General features: G+C 38.2%; 1 protein-coding gene across 5 annotated transcripts in view; it reads right to left on the bottom strand.

Moving 5' to 3' along the window:
- The window catches only part of DIAPH3 (diaphanous related formin 3), a 530,180-nt gene that overhangs the window by 361,113 nt on the left and 149,011 nt on the right, over window positions 1–20,056 (bottom strand). For all 5 annotated transcript variants that reach the window (XM_065901830.1, XM_065901832.1, XM_065901833.1 and 2 more), the window contains 4 exons: window positions 13,228–13,302; window positions 13,076–13,145; window positions 8,329–8,465; window positions 6,452–6,557 (listed from right to left, as the gene is read on the bottom strand). In XM_065901830.1, the coding sequence (XP_065757902.1) occupies window positions 6,452–6,557; window positions 8,329–8,465; window positions 13,076–13,145; window positions 13,228–13,302 (388 nt within the window). The remainder of the gene's footprint in view (window positions 1–6,451; window positions 6,558–8,328; window positions 8,466–13,075; window positions 13,146–13,227; window positions 13,303–20,056) is intronic.

The raw sequence follows: 20,056 nt of genomic DNA, 5'->3' as shown, positions 1-20,056 counted from the left end.
AAACTGATAACTGGCTGGTGCTAAAATAGTTTTTATTTGTATTTAATTGAGAAACACCCAAAAAGAAAACATATTTAGTTATTACTACTACAGTATTGTTTGACCATTTCAAAGGAAATAGAGCAAAAGCAATCCCAGAAAAAGAGTTTAGTTATCTATCCCTTAGTTAGCTATCTGGAAAATAATATCTTTACTTTTAACTTCTTAGCTGCTAGTTATTTCACATATTTTGTTTTATAAGAAGAAACATCCATTAGTGTAAAAACTCCCAACAAAATTATTCAGTGGGGATAGTAGAATTTAGCAAAATTCTTCCCATTGTCTATTCTTAGTCAAGACCACACAAATTTAACCTGAACTTATCAGAAAAACAGGAAAGAAACTTAAATGATGCTAATGACCTTTACTTCTCAATGAAAATTAAACTTTAAAAATTTTATCAAGAAACTTCAGTGTTTATAGGACTTAAAAAAATAACACTACTAAGCATAATAGAAAATATAATTAATAAGGCAACTGGTTTCATAAAGCAAATATAATCAGCCACCTGTATCCTGGTAAAAATTTCTCAAGAAGTGAATTAATGACATGACTTCCACCACTGTCCAGGAAGAGGCTGCCACAGGCCCCTCCTCTCCACCCTTAATGCCCCAACACTGAGTAAGGCAAATTATCAGCTGTTTAAAAATATCATCTCCACAAATATTCACAGTAGCATTATAATAACCAAAAGGTATAAACCACCTAGGGCTTCTCGGGTGGCTCCTTAGTAAAGAGTCTGCCTGCCAAGCAGGAGACACAGGTTCGGTCCCTGGGCAGGGAAGACTCCTGGCAGGAGGAAAGAGCAGTCCGCTCCACCGATGCTGCCTGGGACATCCCATGACCGAGGAGCCTGGTGGGCTACAATCCACGTGGTCACAAAGAGTTGGACACGACTTAGTGACTAAACAACAACAACAAAAGTCAAACTTCCCAATTATGAGTCAACCCTGTCACATACCTAGGCAGAACTTGCCTTTGGTCTTAGCAAGCCCTTCTTTATCTTTTCCCTCACACCTTTCAAATATCAAATGATGTAATAATGATGCAAAAAAAAAAAAAAGTTGGAAGCCCAATTTCATCAAGATTTAAACTTTTTATTTTGAAGTAATTACAGATTCATGGGAAGTTTGGAAAAAGAAATACAGATTAGTCCTCAGTACTCCTCACACAATTCCTCCCATTGGTAACATCCTGCATCAGTATAGTACAATACCGAAACCAAGAAGTTGAAATTGCTACTATCCACAGAGTTTTTCAGATTTTACCAGCTTCACACTCAACTGTAGATGCATGTACAGTTCTACACAATTTCATCACATGTACAGATTTGTGTAACCATCTGCACAATTAAGATACAGAACAGCTTTAATCACACAACATTCCTTCCTGCTATTATTTATAGCCTTGTTCAACACTTTTCCAGACCCCATTACAAACCTTTGAAAATCAGTAAAGCAATAAAAATTGTTCTTAAAGAACTGTTCTCCATAATTTAGTTTGATTCTAAGAATGGAATCACATTCCATTTGATTCCAAGAATGGAATCACACAGTGTGTAACTTTTTAGGACTAGCATTTCTCAATCTGGATAATTCTCTGAAGATCCATGCAAGCTGTATAAAATCGGTAGGTCATCCTTTCTAATGTTGAAGGGTATTCTAAGTACAAGTGTACCACAGTGTAACCACCCACCTGTTGAGGGACATCTGGGTTGTTCACAGTGTGGGGTTATGACAAATAAAACCACTATAAAACTCTGCATGCGTTTATATGTGAACATAAATTTTTGTTAATAAGTTTTCATTAAATGCTTCATAGTTAAGTAGCAAATTTAATATCAGCACTGGTAATGGTTCCTTAAAAAATGAAGATCACATTTAATCTCCACTGACTTTGTCTTTTCAATTTACCAAAATACTTTCTAAAGCCAGCATTTACTAAATGCTTCTGTTAATGAACCAAGCAGTGTACTAAACATTTTAATTCATATCCTATGTAATCCTTGCATCAAAAATGAGCTAGGTACTGAGATTATTGCTACCTTGAAACTGAGAAAACTGAGGTATAGAAAAGATTGAGGGAGTGATCTAAAATGTCTTAAAGCTAGGATGTGAAAAGCTGGATTTAAATTCAAGTCTGGCTGACTCAAAATTCTATTCATTTCATCATTCTTATAACATGTGTGTCATTAAATATGAAAAGCGTGTATTAGAACAAAAAGATGTTTACTTAAACTTTACATGTAACAAGGACATTTTATACTGGGATTTTTTAAAATTAGAGATAATTTCTAATATGTTGCAGAAATTACCAAAATTAATCTAATAACCTAGTGGGATTTGCACAAATACTACACAAGTTAAGGTACAAGAGTACTAGAGGAAAACTCAGATAAAGCGATTGTTCAGCTTTTGTTTACACAGGTTCTTTCAGGTTCACTCTTCATTAGTACTGTGGGGAACAAGAAATCCAGAGACGATGAGAAAGGAGGGAAGAGGAAAAAAGGGTAAAAGAGTATGAACGAACAGGCCCCAGCCCACAAGCAACTGAAGGAGCAGGGCTGAAGTCAGGAGCGGACACACAGCCCAGCCCCCACTCCCACATGAGGAAGGATGGGCTCATTTCCAGAAGCCCCAGGGACTGGACTCATGCAAGAGTGACCACAGAGGACCCAGACCCCAAGGCTGCCCGCTGCCCCAGACACCTAGCACACAGCACTCAGACCCCAAGGATGCCCACTGCCCCAGACACCCAGCACACAGCACTCAGAACCCAGGGCTGCCCGCTGCCCCAGACACCCAGCACACAGCACTGAGACGCCAAGGCTGCCCGCTGCCCCAGACACCTAGCACACAGCACTGAGACGCCAAGGCTGCCTGCTGCCCCAGACACCTAGCACACAGCACTCAGACCCCAAGGATGCCCGCTGCCCCAGACACCCAGCACTCAGACCCCAAGGCTGCCCGCTGCCCCAGACACCCAGCACACAGCACTCAGACCCCAAGGATGCCCGCTGCCTCCAGACACCAGGCTCACAGCACTCAGACCCCAGGGCTGCCCACTGCCCCCAGACAACAAGCTCATAGGGCTCATCCCTGCCATTAGCAAAGGCTGCCATCAGAAGGAGATTCACACACAACACCCTTAGAAAGGTCGTAAAAAATCATTAACTAGACAATACCCAACATTTTCTGGCCTTGGATTACAAAATGAAGCAGGACAAAAGGTAACAGTTTTGCCAAGAGAACACACTGGTCATAGCAAACACCTTCTTATACCACAAGAGAAGACTCTACACATGGACATCACCAGATGGTCAATACCTAAGTCAGACTGATTATATTCTTTGCAGCCAAAGATGGAGAAGTTCTACACAGTCAGCAAAAACAAGACCAGGAGCTGCCTGTGGCTCAGATTATGAACTTCTTATTGCCAAATTCACACTTAAATTGAAGAAAGTAGGGAAAAGCACAAGACCATTCAGGAACGACCTAAATCAAAGCCCTTAAATTATACAAGTGGAAGTGACAAATAGATCGAAAGGATTAGATCTGATAGACAGAGTGTCTGAAGAACTATGGACGTAGGTTCATGACAGTGTATAGGGGGCAGTGATCAAGACCATCCCCATGAAATAGAAATGCAAAGAGGAAAAATGGTTGTCTGAGGAGGCCTTACAAATAGCTGAGAAAAGAAGAGAAAGGCAAAGGAGAAAGGAAAGATATACCCATTTGAATGCATAGTTCCAAAGAATAATAGCAAGGAGAGATAAGATAGCCTTCCTCAGTGATCAGTGAAAAGAAATAGAGGAAAGCAATAGAATGGGAAAGACTAGAGATCTCTTCAAGAAAATTAGAGATAGCAAGGGACCGTTTCATGCAAAGACGGGTTTGATAAAGGACAGAAATAGTATGGACCTAACAGAAGCAGAAGATATTAAGAAGAGGTGGCAAGAATACACAGAAGAACTAAACAAAAAAAGACCTTAATAACCCAGATAATTACGATCATGTGATCACTCACCTAGAGCCAGACACCCTGGAATGTGAAGTCAGGGGACCTCAGGAAGCAACACTATGAACAAAGCTCGTGGAGGTGATGGAATTCCAGTCAAGTTAGTTCAAATCCTAAAAGTTGATGCTCTGAAAGTGCTGCACTCAATATGCCGGCAAATTTGGAAAACTCAGCAGTGGCCATAGGACTGAAAAATGTCAGTTTCATTCCAATCCCAAAGAAAGTCAATGCCAAAGAATGCTCAAACTACAGCACAATTGCACTCATCTCACACGCTAGTAAAGTAATGCTTAAAATTCTCCAAGCCAGGCTTCAGTAATATGTGAACAGAGAACTTCCAGATGTCCAAGCTGGATTTAGAAAAGGGAGAGAAACCAGAGACCAAATTGAAAAACATCCGTTAGATCACTGAAAAAGCAACAGAGTTACATAAAAACATCTAATTCTGCTTTATTAACTACACCAAACCTTTGACTGTGTGGATCACAAAAAAACATGGAAAATTCTTAAGAGACGGGAATAGCAGGCCATCTTACCTGCCTCCTAAGAAATCTGTATGCAGGTCAAGAAGCAACAGTTAGAACAGGACATTGAACAACAGACTGGTTTCAAATTGGGAAAGGAGCACATCAAGACTGTATATTGTTACCCTGCTTATTTAACTTCTATACAGAGCACATCATGCGAAATGCAGGGCTGGATAAAGCACAATCTGGAATCAAGATTGCCAGGAGAAACAGCAATAACCTCACATACGCAGATGACACCACATTTACGGCAGAAAGTGAAGAGGAACTAAAGAGCCTGTTCATGAAAGTGAAGGAGGAGAGTGAAAAAGCTGGCTTAACACTCAACTTTCAAAAAAGGAAGATCATGGCATCTGATTGCATCACTTCACTGCAAATAGATGGGGAACCAATGGAAACACTGACAGACTTTACTTTCCTGGGTTCAAAAGTCACTGCCGATGGTGACTGCAGCCATGAAATCAAAAAACGCTTACTCCTTGGAAGAAAAATTATGACCAATCTAGACAGCGTATTAAAAAGCAGAGACATTACTTTGCCAACAAAGGTCTATCAAGTCAAAGCTAAGGTTTTTCCAGTGGTCATCTATGGCTGTGAGAGATGGACCTTAAAGAAAGCTGAGCACTGAAGAATTGATGCTTTTGAACTGTGATGTTGGAGAAGACTCTTGAGAGTCCCTTGGACTGCAAGGAGATCCAACCAGTCCATCCTGAAGGAGATCAGTCCTGGGTGTTCATTGGAAGGACTGATGTTGACGCTGAAGCTCCATTACTGTGGCCACCTGATGCGAAGAGCTGACTCCTTAGAAAAGACCCTGATGCTGGGAAAGACCAAAGGCGGGAGGACAAGGAGGCGACAGAGGATGATGAGATGGTTTGGCGGCATCACCGACTTGACGGACATGACTTTGAGCAGGCTCAGTGAGTTGGTGATGGACGGGGAGGCCTGGAGTGCTGGCGAGAGTGGGACACAGCTGTGCGGTTGAACTAACTGAACGTTTTCTGATTTGTCACCAAATATCACGTTCATTTCATTAATTTAACGCTAAAATCTGGCTCTTCTATTCCTACCAAACTGAGAACAATTAAATGGCTAAGGTACACAGTTTTAAAATAAAATTTAAAACTATAATGTCTATTAAGTGTAAAACAGATTTACTTCATATCTATTAGCAAGCTCAATTTCCAAATTTTATCATACATTAAAATCATCTGAGGATCTTTTAAAATTCTCTATAGCCAGGTCCCAACCACACCAATTAGATTTTTAAAAATTTGAAGATAGAAATCAGGCTACAATAATTCCTTAAAGATACTCAGGTTTGATTAGCAATGGCTATAATAAAAATTATAGCAATAAAATTATTGTGTCAAGAAAGAGAGAAATTAAATGAATATTAGATAGGTAACTTGGGTACTATAAAGTTTCAATCTAACATGAGGTTTTGGGAGCACTTAAAATAAAATATTTGAAAATCTCTAAGTGTACCTACCTCAGTCTCTTTACTCATGAAAACTCTCAACTTTTCAGATATAAAACTAACACAATGAAAAGCCACAATTCACTTAATTGTTGAAACTTTTTACAAAATTATAATAATCAACTACTGAGACAACAATTCATGGATTATAATTAAATATTTCACAGAGAAACCTAGTAAGTCAACTTTCTAGGAACCTAAGGAAACAACTGCAGGCATATACAAAGTTGTATCTGTAAGATAAATTATGATATAGAATTGTTAGAAACCTATACTTATTAAAAATGGCATAAAATATTAAGTGGCATATAGTTTCACATGTTATTATTAAATATAAGTCAGTGAGAAAACATTTACAAAACGTATGAATGATAAACATGAAACCTACTTGCAATTGAACTGAATTGTGCCCAAGACCTTCCACAATAGAAGAAAATCTGTCAATTCTTCTTTCTTCTCCAGCTGATGTTAAAGCTTCCAAGACTTCTTCAAGGCTATTGGAAAATTACAAATTAAATTGCAAACAACAAATAACCCAGGTAACTCAAAATTAGTAGCTTAACCTACTACGCTCCAGAGTCACTACTTCTAGGCAAGCAATAACATTTTAAAAGTGGCTTACATAGCACATACCAAGCACAAACCATGTCACATATTCATTTATTCCTCATAATAACCCTATGATCATATTTATTTATCAAACATTTATATAGTGCTTACTACACATCAGGTACTATGTAAACTGTGTTATAAATATTAGCATTAGCTAGTTTTAATGTACGTCATTCTACAAAGTAAGTATTATTGCTATTCTATACTGTAAATTAGGAAACTGAAGCAGAAAAGGGTTAAGCAATTTGTCTAAGGTCTCCCATCTACTAAATGATAGAGTGCTAGAGCAAGGATCTGAATCCAGACTGCTCTTAACCACTACAACCCTACTCTGCCTTGAATGTAAGTAAATGAAGTTCTGGTGGCCAAAAACATACAATAGTAAGTAATTATAGTCAAATATAAAGAATGATGGTTATCTAAGAAATATACTTATTATTTCTTTAAAGAACACTTATGCTAACAGTACCCGGTATACTGTAAAATCTCAGTTTGTGGACATAGACACTTTAGTCCTAACAGTTCTTTACATCATTTAAATAATCTATCTGAAGTCAAGAAATAATAAAAGTGATATGGAAGTGAAGGAGAAAGAGTAGAAGAGGAAGGAGGAAAAGGAGAAAGAGGATAAAGAAAGAGAAGGACAAGAAGGGAAGGAGGAAGGGGCCGGGAAGGAAGAAGAGAAAAGAGAAGACACAGGATGCAGGGGAGGAGGGAGGAAGAGGAAGAACGCATAGAGACAAGAGGGCGGAGGAAGAGAGAGGCCAGGGAGGGAACAGAGGAGGCACACCATGCTTCGATATTAAATTCATACTTGGGTGGCCTTCTTAAAATGGGCAAGTGCTAAAGCTGCACGCGTGGCTTTGCAGCTGGGACTGCAGCAGACACGGCCTCATCCAGGGAGGGGCGCCGGCCGAGCCGCGACTGCTGACTCTCCAGCGAAGTCCAGCTGAACGGGGCGACAGTCAGCAGACCCACAGGACCTCTGTGGACAAGTTTCCAATGTGTGCTGGGCGTTTCAGTGACAGGGCTCTGCCTACGCTTAGAGGTCAGAAGGCCCTTTCTGTTTGCTCTGTTGGTTGTTTGAATATCTTTACCACATATAAAAGGCATGTCAAGTAATTTTTAAATGCTCTCTTGTAATAAGAATACTAACCATTCTTAAAAAGACAAAAGGTTTATCTTTATCTTCCAATACATGTAATGGCTTTTTAGTTACAGCTTTAGAAATTGTAGATAATGTCTTTAAAGTTCAAACTTCACGATACACTTTATGGTCAAGACATTGTACCCTCAACCATTACATTATCAATTATTCACTTATACTTCTATCTGAAAAAAATCTTAAGAAACAGAACCAACTTGTATATTTTTCAAAGTCTTCATTTAGACTGTTTATTGAAGGTCTGAGTTCAAAACAGTTTAAAAATAATAAAGAATTCCATTTTTCATAGAAACATGTCAGTCCATAACTACTGTATCAATTAAGAGAAAAAAAATTTTCATTTCTGTTCAGCCAATATGAATCTAAATAAGCTGCTTAAGTATACTTCATTTATTTAAAATAAATTCTAGACTAAAATAATGAAAACATTATTGAATAAAACTGTATTAATTACTATGTAATGACAGAAACAAGTTGAGGAGACTTACATGCTTTCCTCCCCTACGATGCACATTGCAGAAAGGAGCTTAACCACATCCATCATCATGCCAGGCTGCTCAGGATCAATGGCTCTGGCTAGCAAAGAAAGACTCCTCTCTTCACTCATAATTCTTTCCAAGCCATACTACAACATTTTTGGAAAAAGGGGTTAAATTTTAGTGGTTAGTTAAAAAAATACTGCCCTGAAGAAAATACAGTTATTAAAAAAATGTTTATAAGAAAATATACTTGCACATGTAGTAAAGTGAGAAAACATAAAGAATGTATAACATTCTAAAAAAATTCATACAACTATTCTCTTTACATTAAAAACTAAGAAAATCAATCAAATACAGATGACCACTCACAGGAAATTTTCAGCAATATAACTGACAATTATTAGATAGGCAGGTGGCCAACTGGAGAAAGGGAGAAGTAGTGAGGAATACTGAGATTCCCCAACAGGCACGCACAAAATGCATGGGAGAACTCTCCTGGGGGAAGGAAGGCTGGCAGGAGGCACAGGGCCACAGAGCACTGTCCCAGAGAAACACAGTGTGAACCTCAGGCACTACATAAAATGCCAAGAAAAAGTAAAACTCATTTTAACAGAAGCATTTCAATACATCCAAAAGGTTATCATTTCAACATGTGATCACTACAAAACATTTACTGATGAGATATTCTCACTTTTTCTTTTCTTCCTAAGTATTCAAAATCCAATGTGTATTCCACACTCAGAGCACATCTCAGTTCAGAGTGGCCACAGCTCAAGGGCTCAGGAGTCATGCATGGTAACCGCATTCCACAACACAGGCCTAGACAGTAACACTTGGTTCATAAATGGGCAGAAGCTGAAGGGTGATTTGGGCTGATACCATGCAGAAACTACTGCAGGAATATATGTATTCTGATCAGAATGATATTTTGTCATCAAAAAGACAACACATGATATTAATATAAATGGGATTATTTTGAATGTAAACAAGGTTTGTTTGCTACTGCTAGGATGTCACATCCTACTGGAAGATAAGGAGTTATGTTAACGACTCAGTATTTTGATTTAAAGATGGGCTCTCTTAGGGTCCACTTACAATCTATGGGAGATAAGTATCAATAACAGAGGATGAATGAAAGCAATAAAACAGTACTATTTATTCACCATACATCCCAGAGGATCCTTTTAAAGAGTGAGAAATTAGTCGAATAGAATTACTATTAATACCAAGCTCTAAAAAGGACCTTAATTCCAATTAAACTCAAAATTAGCATTAGATATCAGTATCAAAGTTAAATCTATAACAAGCTTAGATCCAAACATTTTGAGTACTATGAAATCTTATTTATGTTTCCTATCTTGTATATGGCATTTATTTAAAGAAGCTTCACACTGTGGTGAAATATTGCACTCACTTCAAACTATTAAGGAACACAGGTACAAAGAGGGAAGTACAAACAGAAGGGCCAAGGGCCCCGGGGTATGATTTCTGAAGTGACTTCTCTATCCTGTTGGCCACAGGGAAATGTTTACAAAGAAGCAGCTGAACCAGTCAAGAAATGCTCACTTTTGTGATATCCTAGGTGGTTTCATGCCTGGAAACAGGGAAAAGCAGGCATGGGGCCAGAGACCACAACATGCCTTGACAATCATTCCAGGGAATTGTCAGAGGCTTGCAAATTATCACTGAGACCCAGTTCACAGTCAGCCGCTGATCACCAAGTACCAAAAGCTGGCTCTGTCCTAACAACCTGAGGCTGACAGAAGCCGCCACCAGCACCTCCCTGCCCTTCCCACACACTGGGCTGGCCGGTGCCAGCAACTGCGCTTCCCACATCAGAATGGGAGCATTCCCTGACCTCCTGGTTCCGACCAGCATCCTGTGAACTCAAAGCTTCTTCACAGGCAATTTTCTCTTGACTTTGCTAACAGAATATTGGACGGTGCTTGTTTTGAGACTGGAATGAGGCCAGATTACCACAACTGAGTATCTAGAGCTAAAGACTGAACTGCTGACTACTATAAAATTATTCTCATTCAACTACTTTTAAAAAAAGTAAACATAAAACAAAACCCACGAACTGTGAGAGAAACAGTCAACTTACCCGCACGGGCATTTAAGGTGCATTAAATAAAGGCTACTATAAGGTTAGAGAGATGATGGCAAACTGTGGAAGGTCTGAGAATGTCTCTCCACTGAATGTCAAAGGTCCACTCCAGATTATAGGAAAACACATGCGTTCTAAACTGAGAACCAGTGCCAAGTTCCATTTGCATTCTACTGAGGCCTATTATTACTTAATGGAATTTCGGGCACTGAAGTTGTGTTCCATGGGGGAAGGCGAATCCCCTAAATCCTGTGCAGAATGCCTAACACATGAACACTGGTGCTGAGTAACTATCCACAATGAGTTAATCCCAGCAGCAAAGAGGAAGAGACTGGCTTCAGGAAAAAGGCAAGCTAGCCGAGTGCCTTAAGAAACACACCAAAAGCTATCTTGGCTTTTATTTTCTCATAAATAATAAAAATTTTCTTCTAGTTAAAAACTACTATAAACTTCAATTTAGTATTTAACTGCATGCAATGCTATTAGATTTGCTCATAATATCAATTATATAATTAAATACTAGCACCAAATAAGGTATCATACTTATTTTTTCTCTTAAAGACTGTATTTTTCATCATTCAATTAACTTTTATACAGATTTCAGGGTAGGTACGAGAAAAAAAAATTTAACCAAAAAATCTCACATACAATTAACTTTATAATTCAGACATTATAATACTAATTCCAAGTATCATTAAAGTGTTTTTGTAACTCTATCAGCATAAGTGGTAGCAATAAATGCAAATGATAATATATTTAATGTATATACATAAACTATATATACATAAACTAGAAACAAAATGACCCACTACTATAACAATTAAATCACATTATATTAATTAGAATATAAATGCATAAAGTTTACTCTCTTTCCAATTTGATCTCAAACCAAGTAAGAATATTATCTCCTATATAACCCCTCACTTTAACCATGACATTCTTCTCAAATTCAAATTATGATTCAAATATCCCTTTGGTTTTTAAAAAACATCCCTGAGTTCTTTCTACTCAGCCTTCACCACTGAAATTTCCAATTCATATTCCTACTTTAGGAGGTCCCTCCCCCCACCCCCACCCTCACCACCGCCACAGCAAGTATTACAGGCTCAGTCTGGAAACTCCTTATTAATAGTTTGATTCCCTTATTCACTCACTCTTAACACATACTCTACAAAAGCCACATAATCTATCTAAAATCAAACACTCACAGACCAATCAGTTCAATATAGAAAGGGGTTGTGATTTCTATAACAGAAATTTTCCCTGAAATTATATTTGACTGAAGAAAGCAGGGAGGTTAAAAATATTTCATTGGTTAAAAACAGAAATTTAGACTTCAGAAAATGATGAAAAATTCATAAATAGTCCAGTAAGAAAAATAATTAGAAAATGTAACTATTTGCTGCATTTAATCAATAGAAAAGTAAATGTTAATAATTTAATAAGTACTTAAGTATGAAGTTCTCTAAGGATTTATTTTTAAACCAAATTTTTAAAAATTATCAGAAGTATACAGTTTTGCTATAAAACACACATCATCATCTACCATAGGTAAAATTTCCTCTCCCACTGTCTAATGAACGAAAGCACCTATCATTATTGTATACGATCAGGAGGTAGATGCATTTATATGTTAGAGCTAGAGACACATCCTGGAACAGAGCTAACTTCTGCAATTAACAGAATGAAAGAAAGGAAACACTGTAAGAGAAACCAAACTTCAGTACAGGGCAAAACCATTTCTCTCTTCTAATGTATGCTCCTTAAACATTCAAACTGCAGATCTGCCATATAATCTTGGGTTTCAATATTACAGCTGACCCTGGCACATCACAGGGACTAGGGGCACCAACTCCTCAGGCAGTCAAAAATCTGAGGATAATATCTGATTCCCCAAAAACTTACTTACTTAGCCTACTCTTGACTCCTTACCAATAACATTAACAGTCAATTAACATATTTTGTATGTTAAATGCATTATATATTTTTTAAATAAAGTAGAGAAAAGAAAATGCTATTGAAAAAAACCATAAGCAAGAGAAAATTCTTTTACAGTACAAATATGTATTTATTTTTTAAAATTCTCATGTAAGTGGATCAGTAAAGTTCAAACATGCATTGTTCAAGCATTAGCTGCACTTGCATTAAGCATCATTGCTCCACCTCTGAGATCTATTCACATCTGTTCACATTAATTTCATTAAAGATTTAAATTCCTAGACTATAAAAACTAAGCTTTTCCAACTTAATTCTTTGAATAAGATCATATTTAATAATCATGTATGATTTCTAAGCTGATTCATGCTATACTTTTGAAAATTAAAAAAGAAGGAAAGGAAGAAGAAAGGGGAAACAAAACACAGGCAGATAGCAAGGAACCGAGGTAGGGAGGAAGGACAGAAGGAAAAGAAAATTAATCTGTGTACGAAGGATGAAGCAGCAGAAGAGGGTCTATTCATCCCCAAGTATCTCCAAGTACATATTTCATACAAAATTAAAAACAACACAATTCAATATTTTCCCCTTACATACTGAACAGCTTATCAAAACAATACATCACTTTGGTGCAAATTCTGTATTACATAACTCTACTTCATAAGAATTTCTGTAAGAACTAATAAAGAACAATACAGCTACCTATGTGCATACCTGGGTATTCATCAAGGCCTTCAGACACTGTATGACTTTGTGTTGATTCTTCTTCACAATTGTTTCTTGTCTGCATGAAAGATATCAGTGTTGGAATCATCATTGGACATTCAAATGCAGCTTGACTAGAAATAATGATTAGCAATACTTACATTTTGCCACTAATCAGCTTTTCCAAGATGTCAAGTAATAATCCAAGCCCCTCATGTCCAAAGCTTTCCACCCAACTGAAAAAGAGAAAAACCGACAGTCATACATTAAATCAGTATTCTAGTTTAGAAGATCACGATAATGATATATACTCGCAAATATTTTGTACTTGTGATAATCTAGTCATAAATACAACAAAAGAATAACACGGTATATAAAGGTATTCATGATTCACAATCTTAGTTGTGAAAGAAGCAGCAATGATGGGACAGCCAAGGGGATGCAGACCCCAGCTTGCACTCAGCTTTGCGAGAGCTTAGCGTGCCCAACTCGTCCATACCCCAAGTTCACTGACATCACATGAGCAGTTAAAACCTGCCATGTTGGAAGTACTGACACGACAGAAGCGGCTAACACTGCTGGTCAGAGCACCGCCTCACCCAGAGAGCTGGCAGTTAAACATTCACCAGCTCACCACTGGGCAAGCCTCAGTCTGGACTGTTCCAAAGAGCAGACACTGGCAAGGGAGCAACATTTGAAGAGACAGGACACTGGTCTACATAAAGAAAAAGATTGCTGAAAAAATTAATCAAAATACTGTAAAAACCACATTCTATGAGAATTTCCCGAATCACTAAAATACATCCTTATACATGTTAACAATTTCTTAAAATTTCAAACTTCAACTATATTTTTTAAAAAGCTTCATAAAAAAAGACAAGCTTCATTATTATTTTTAAATGAGTATTTCCATCTTGACACAACCACCTCCATTCTGTAAACCCATTAATATAATCACAGTATGTATGGAGCTGGGGCTTCCACTGGTGGCTTAGTGGTAAAGAACCCACTTGGCAATGCAGGAGATGCGGGTTCGATCCCTGGGTTGGGAGGATTCCCTGGAGAAGGAAATGGCCACCTACTCGAGTATTCTTGTCTAGAAAATCCCTTGGACAGAGGAGCCTACAGTCCATGGGGTTGCAAAGAGTCGGACACCAATGAGCGACTTCATTTTCACCTTCACTTAGCAACTAAAGAACAACATGTATGTAATTAGGATAACTCTGCCAACAGACAACAGCTCACACCTATTACAGTAAAACTACCCTAGGAGAATCAGTGCCGATCTGGAAAACCTAGCACAATAAATAAAATAATGGTAACAATTAATCTTCTAAAAAGTGGGGGAAAGAAAAAATATAATATGAAGTATATGTATATTTCTTTGAATATATGTGCTTGTATATATGTTTGTACGTATGATTTTATATGACTGTGGGGCAGTAGTCTTCAAAAACAGAATGTTAATAACCGTAATCAGAAGCAGGATGCTATTAAGAATAAAAAAATTTAAGTCATATACCAAGACATAATGCCATTTCCTTACTTAACACACAATAGTACATTTCTTAGAAAGTTAAGAATAAACATCAAACATAACATATTTGCATGAAAAAAATATTACTTTAAAAATTCCATTTTCTTCATTTGTATATACAATCATCAGGGTGAACATAACTTAATCAACTACAAATATTCAGTTTCTGATTTCAGTTCACTTCAGTCACTAAGTCGGGTCCGACTCTTTGCGACCCCATGGACTGCAGCGTATCAGGCCTCCCTGTCCACCAACAACTCCTGGAGTTTACCCCAACTCATGTCCATCGAGTCGGTGATGTCATCCAACCATCTCATCCTCTGTCGTTCCCTTCTCCTCCCGCCTTCAATCTTTCCCAGCATCAGGGTCTTTACAATGAGTCAACTCTTTGCATCAGGTGGCCAAAGTATTGGAGTTTCAGCTTCAGCATCAGTCCTTCAAATGAACACCTAGGACTGATCTCCTTTAGGATGGACTGGTTGGATCTCCTTGCAGTCCAAGGCACTCTCAAGAGTCTTCTCCAACACCACAGTTCAAAAGCATCAATTCTTCAGCACTCAGCTTTCTTTATAGTCCAATTCTCACATCCACACATGACTACTGGAAAAACCATAGCATTGACTAGACGGACTTTGTTGACAAAGTAATGTCTCTGCTTTTTAATATGCTGTCTAGGTTCATCATAACTTTCGTTCCAAGGAGTAAGCATCTTTTTATTTCATTGCTGCAGTCACCATATGCAGTGATTTTGGAGCCCCAAAAAATAAATTCTGTCACTGTTTCCACTGTTTCCCCATCTATCTGCCATGAAGTGATGGATCCGGATGCCATGATCTTAGTTTTCTGAATGTTGAGCTTTAAGGCAACTTTTTCACTCTCCTCTTTCACGTTCATCAAGAGGCTCTTTAGTTCTTCTTCATTTTCTGCCATAAGCGTGGTGTCATCTGCATATCTGAGGTTATTGATATTTCTCACAGCAATCCTGATTCCAGCTTGTGCTTCATTCAGTCCAGCGTTTCTCATGATGTACTCTGCATATAAGTTAAACAAGCGGGTGACAATATACAGCCTTGATGTACTCCTTTCCCTATCTGGAACCAGGCTGTTGTTTCATGTCTGGTTCTAACTGCTGCTTCTTGACCTGCATACAGTTTTCTCAGGAGGCAGGTAAGGTAGTCTGGTATTCCCATCTCTTTCAGAATTTTTCACAGTTTGTTGTGATCCACAGTCAAAGGCTTTGGCATAGTCAATGAAGCAGAAACAGATGTTTTTCTGGAACTCTCTTGCTTTTTCAGTGATCCAGTGGATGCTAGCAATTTGATCTCTGGTTCCTCTGCCTTTTCTAAAACCAGCTTGATTTTAACCAACACCCAAAAAAGAATCTCCCGTTTAGATTGGCAGACTCTTCTCAAACTATTTTACTCATCTCTTATCTATAAGAATAATTCAAGAATGCACTTAACAAATTACTTGTAGTCATTTCAAATCTACTTTCACATTTCATGAAAACACCTATAACATCCCACTTAACTCCTTGATGACATCCTATTCTGTACTTATTCTAATTTCACTTGCAGCATGGAAGCTTGAAATCAAACACACAATAAGTAACTTGAGGGTTTTTTGAGAGCTGGCACTAAGATATGTGCACAGACTCTGCTCATCATGCCCTCCAGTCTTAGTACTTCACAGTAAAACTTGGTGAATTTTCAACAATCTCTGTTTTTAAAACTACACCCATAAAAAATATTCTAAAGCTAATATAATTGGTTTAGGATCATTCATGTTGCTATCACTTTCAATCATTATGGAAAATAAACTTACTACTCCTAAAACTGGCTTATAACAAAAAATACAAATATTTTAAAATTATACTAATGGAAAAGAAGATACTATTCCACATAATTCCCAGATAGTGCCAGTGGTAAAGAACCCAGCTGCCAATGCAGGAGATATAAGAGACACGGGTTTGATCCCTGAGTCGGGAAGATCCCCTGGAAGAGGGTATAGCAACCCACTCCAGTATGCTTGCCTAGAGAATCCCATGGGCAGAGAAGCCTGGCAGGCTACAGTCCGTAAGGTCGCACAGAGTCGGACACAACTGAAGCAACTTAGCACACACGCACGCATGCACATGGTATGCTCACTTTGGAGCCCACTATAAAACCTAGGAAGCATATCAATCCAGGTAAACCAAGCCTGACTAATAAATAATATTAATAGAACAGGGCTATTTCAAAAATGCATCATTACTAATATAAGACCTATATAATTATAGAATACTGAGATCCACAGAAGTTCTCAAATTAACTATTTCTGGACGAACTAAGAACTGTCTTCTACAAAGTAGAATATGAGTCATTAAAGTAAAAATTACACCCACTCACGCATATTCAGTTCAGTTCAGTCACTCAGTCAGGTCAAACTCTTTGCAACCACATGGACTGCAGCACACCAGGCCTCCCTGTCCATCACCAACTCCTGGAGTTTACTCAACTCATGCCCATTGCGTCGGTGACGCCATCCAACCATCTCATTCTCTGTCGTCCCCTTCTCCTCCCACCTTCAATCTTGCCCAGCATCAGGGACTTTTCAAATGAGTCAGTTCCTCACATCAGGTGGCCAAAGTATTATGCATGAACTAATTTTCTATAAAAGTGGAATTAAAAAAAAAAAAAGTGGAATGTAAAGAAGCACTAAACCCTGTTACTTTACACTATAAGCCTTTAACTCATGGTGGGAATATAGTTTATCAACAACAATAAAATCAGAGAGACTGGCAACAGCCTTCTGAAAGCCAGACTACATTTTACATTTTGTAAAACATATCAAAAACAAGGCAAGTCAGACACGATGCAGGGAGAGGAAGCTAAGATGCTTGATAACAAAAGAAGCACTAATATTTAAACATAAAATGAAAGCTGGTGAATGCAATTACTGAATATGTAATGGTTTAAAACAAAATAAATGTGCATAAAAATGTTTCCTGTTTTTCTTAAAAATTTGCAAGACCAACATATTGTTGTATTAACAAGTTATCATTCACAAACTCATTGCCTCAAAAGCTTTGCCCTCACTCCTACAGTTTTCAGCAACGTTACTTTTAAGAATAGGGGTAAATATCACTTCCTTATCTTTGCTGGAAAAAATGTTCAAGATGAAAAAGTGATATTGAGTAGGTAGGTCTCCAGTCCTGACAGAGGTTTATTAAAATCCATAGCTTTCTACAGAAGTGAAAAATTTCTCATCATCAATGTAAGAAGTAACCTGGAAAAAAAATTATCAACTGATCTATAAATAATCAATCTTCAGGAAACAAAATCTGTGCTATTTATTCTGTGCCTGTCAGCATAATGTCATGGGGTACCATGTGGTTTACTAAAACTTGCACTCAAGGATGAAGAAGCACTGTGCAAGTGCTTTTTATTCATGAATAGAAATGACAGAGATTACTATGACATTTGCAATGGAAAAAAATTGCTTTAAAACAGCAAAAAATAATATGCTAAGCACTAATTTAACACAAAAGCTACCTCTTAAAATCATATGACAGGAAATACCAAACTCTTCTCTTTTAATTGCTTCAAGAAAAACTTCTAAGTGTATTACCATTTAGCACTTCCTAGAAGGATCTCAATGTAGAAGAAAAAAAGGAGGTGAAATACTAACAGAAGAAGAAAAAAAAAGAGGAGGGAAAGGGGCATCTGGTCTTGTATTAAATGTTCAAACCACCTTTAAAAATGTTCAAAGAAGCTTAGGCTTTGAAACTGTTACTGCTTCCAGACAGAGGATGACATCAAACGTGCAAAGTGGTTTCTGGTGTATTTTTGGCTTTATGAAACAAATACAGTCCCCTCATAAAGTAAAAATGGTAATCGGGTCTCAAATTTACTTCCTGGCCAAAGGAATAAAGCACTATCTACTATGCTTCCTACAGACAAAAGTTATTACCTCTCTTCCCAAGTGCGCTCTAAAGAAGAGAAAGACAAACACATTATGGATTGTCAAGGTGGAATAAACCTACCAGACAGGAAGCATTTATTTGTGTTTAAATCACCTGGCACAGACTAAGCACTCAAATGGTTTTAGAATAAAGCTGAAGAACCTCCCACTTTTATACAGTTGACCCTTGAACAACACAGCTTAAGGTCACTGACCCCTCACTTAGTCAAAAATCAGTGTATGACTACAGTCAGTTCTCCACATCCATATCTGGGGTTCCTCTGTATCTGCAGATTCAAGCAACCTCAGATTGTGCAGTATAATAGTGTTTACAACCGAAAAAAATCCACTTATAAGTGGACCCATGTGATTCAAATCCATCCTGTTCAAGGGTCACATTAAGAGAAGTTAAGGTTGCCTGAAACAGCATCTAAGTCTGCCAATGGCCAGGCTCTTGCCCTTAACTTTATACATGTAGAAAAAGGCAGCAAGTGATGACATGCTCCATGCAGCATCACCGAGCCTGTCCCAGCCTTCATGCCAGAAACACTGATTCTGATCCCAGAACTAGTACTTGTCCATCCTGAAGCAAGAATGATGAACCTGAGTCCCTGTCCTACATCACACTTTAGGACTTGACTGCTGCTTGACGGCTGATGCTTCACCGCTACTAAAACACCCGTTCACTAATCAAGTCGGTCAGCCGTTAGGAGGGGCTCACTGCGTGCTTGGTCCTGCACTCAGTTCAGTTCAGTCGCTCAGTCATGTCCTACTCTTTGCGACCCCATGAACCGCGGCACGCCAGGCCTTCCTGTCCATCAACAACTCCTGGAGTTCACCCAAACTCATGTCCATCGAGTCGGTGATGCCATCCAACCATCTCATCCTCTGTCGTCCCCTTCTCCTCCCACCCTCAATCTTTCCCAGCATCAGGGTCTTTTCAAATGAGTCAGCCTTTCACATCAGGAGGCCAAAGTATTGGAGTTTCAGCTTTAACATCAGTCCTTCCAATGAACACCCAGGACTGATTTCCTTTAGGATGGACTGGTTGGGTCTCCTTGCAGTCCAAGGGACTCTCAAGAAGTCCTCCACCACAGCTCAGAAGCATCAATTCTTCAGCGCTCAGCTTTCTTTATGGTCCAACTTTCACATCCATACATGACCACTGGAAAAACCATAGCCTTGACTAGACAGAACTTTGTTGACAAAGTAATGTCTCTCCTTTTTAATATGCTGTCCAGGTTGGTCATAAGTTTCCTTCCAAAGAGTAAGTGTCTTTTAATATCATGGCTGCAGTCACCATATGCAGTTATTTTGGAGCCCCAAAAAAATAAAGTCAGCCACTCTTTCCACTGTTTCCCCATCTATTTGCCATGAAGTGGTGGGACCGGATGAATGAGAAATACAAAGCTGAAAAAAACATGTTCTCTGCCCTTGAGAAAATTCACAGACTACTGGTTAAAACAAATGTCAAGCAAAATTATTCCCAAAATGTAAGTAATACTATCATA

This window comes from Muntiacus reevesi, chromosome 11 (genome assembly GCF_963930625.1).
Source record: "Muntiacus reevesi chromosome 11, mMunRee1.1, whole genome shotgun sequence".
Classification (NCBI taxonomy): domain Eukaryota; kingdom Metazoa; phylum Chordata; class Mammalia; order Artiodactyla; family Cervidae; genus Muntiacus; species Muntiacus reevesi.
The sequence above is the reverse complement of the archived record's forward strand: the minus strand, read 5'-3'. Positions and strand labels throughout refer to the sequence as shown.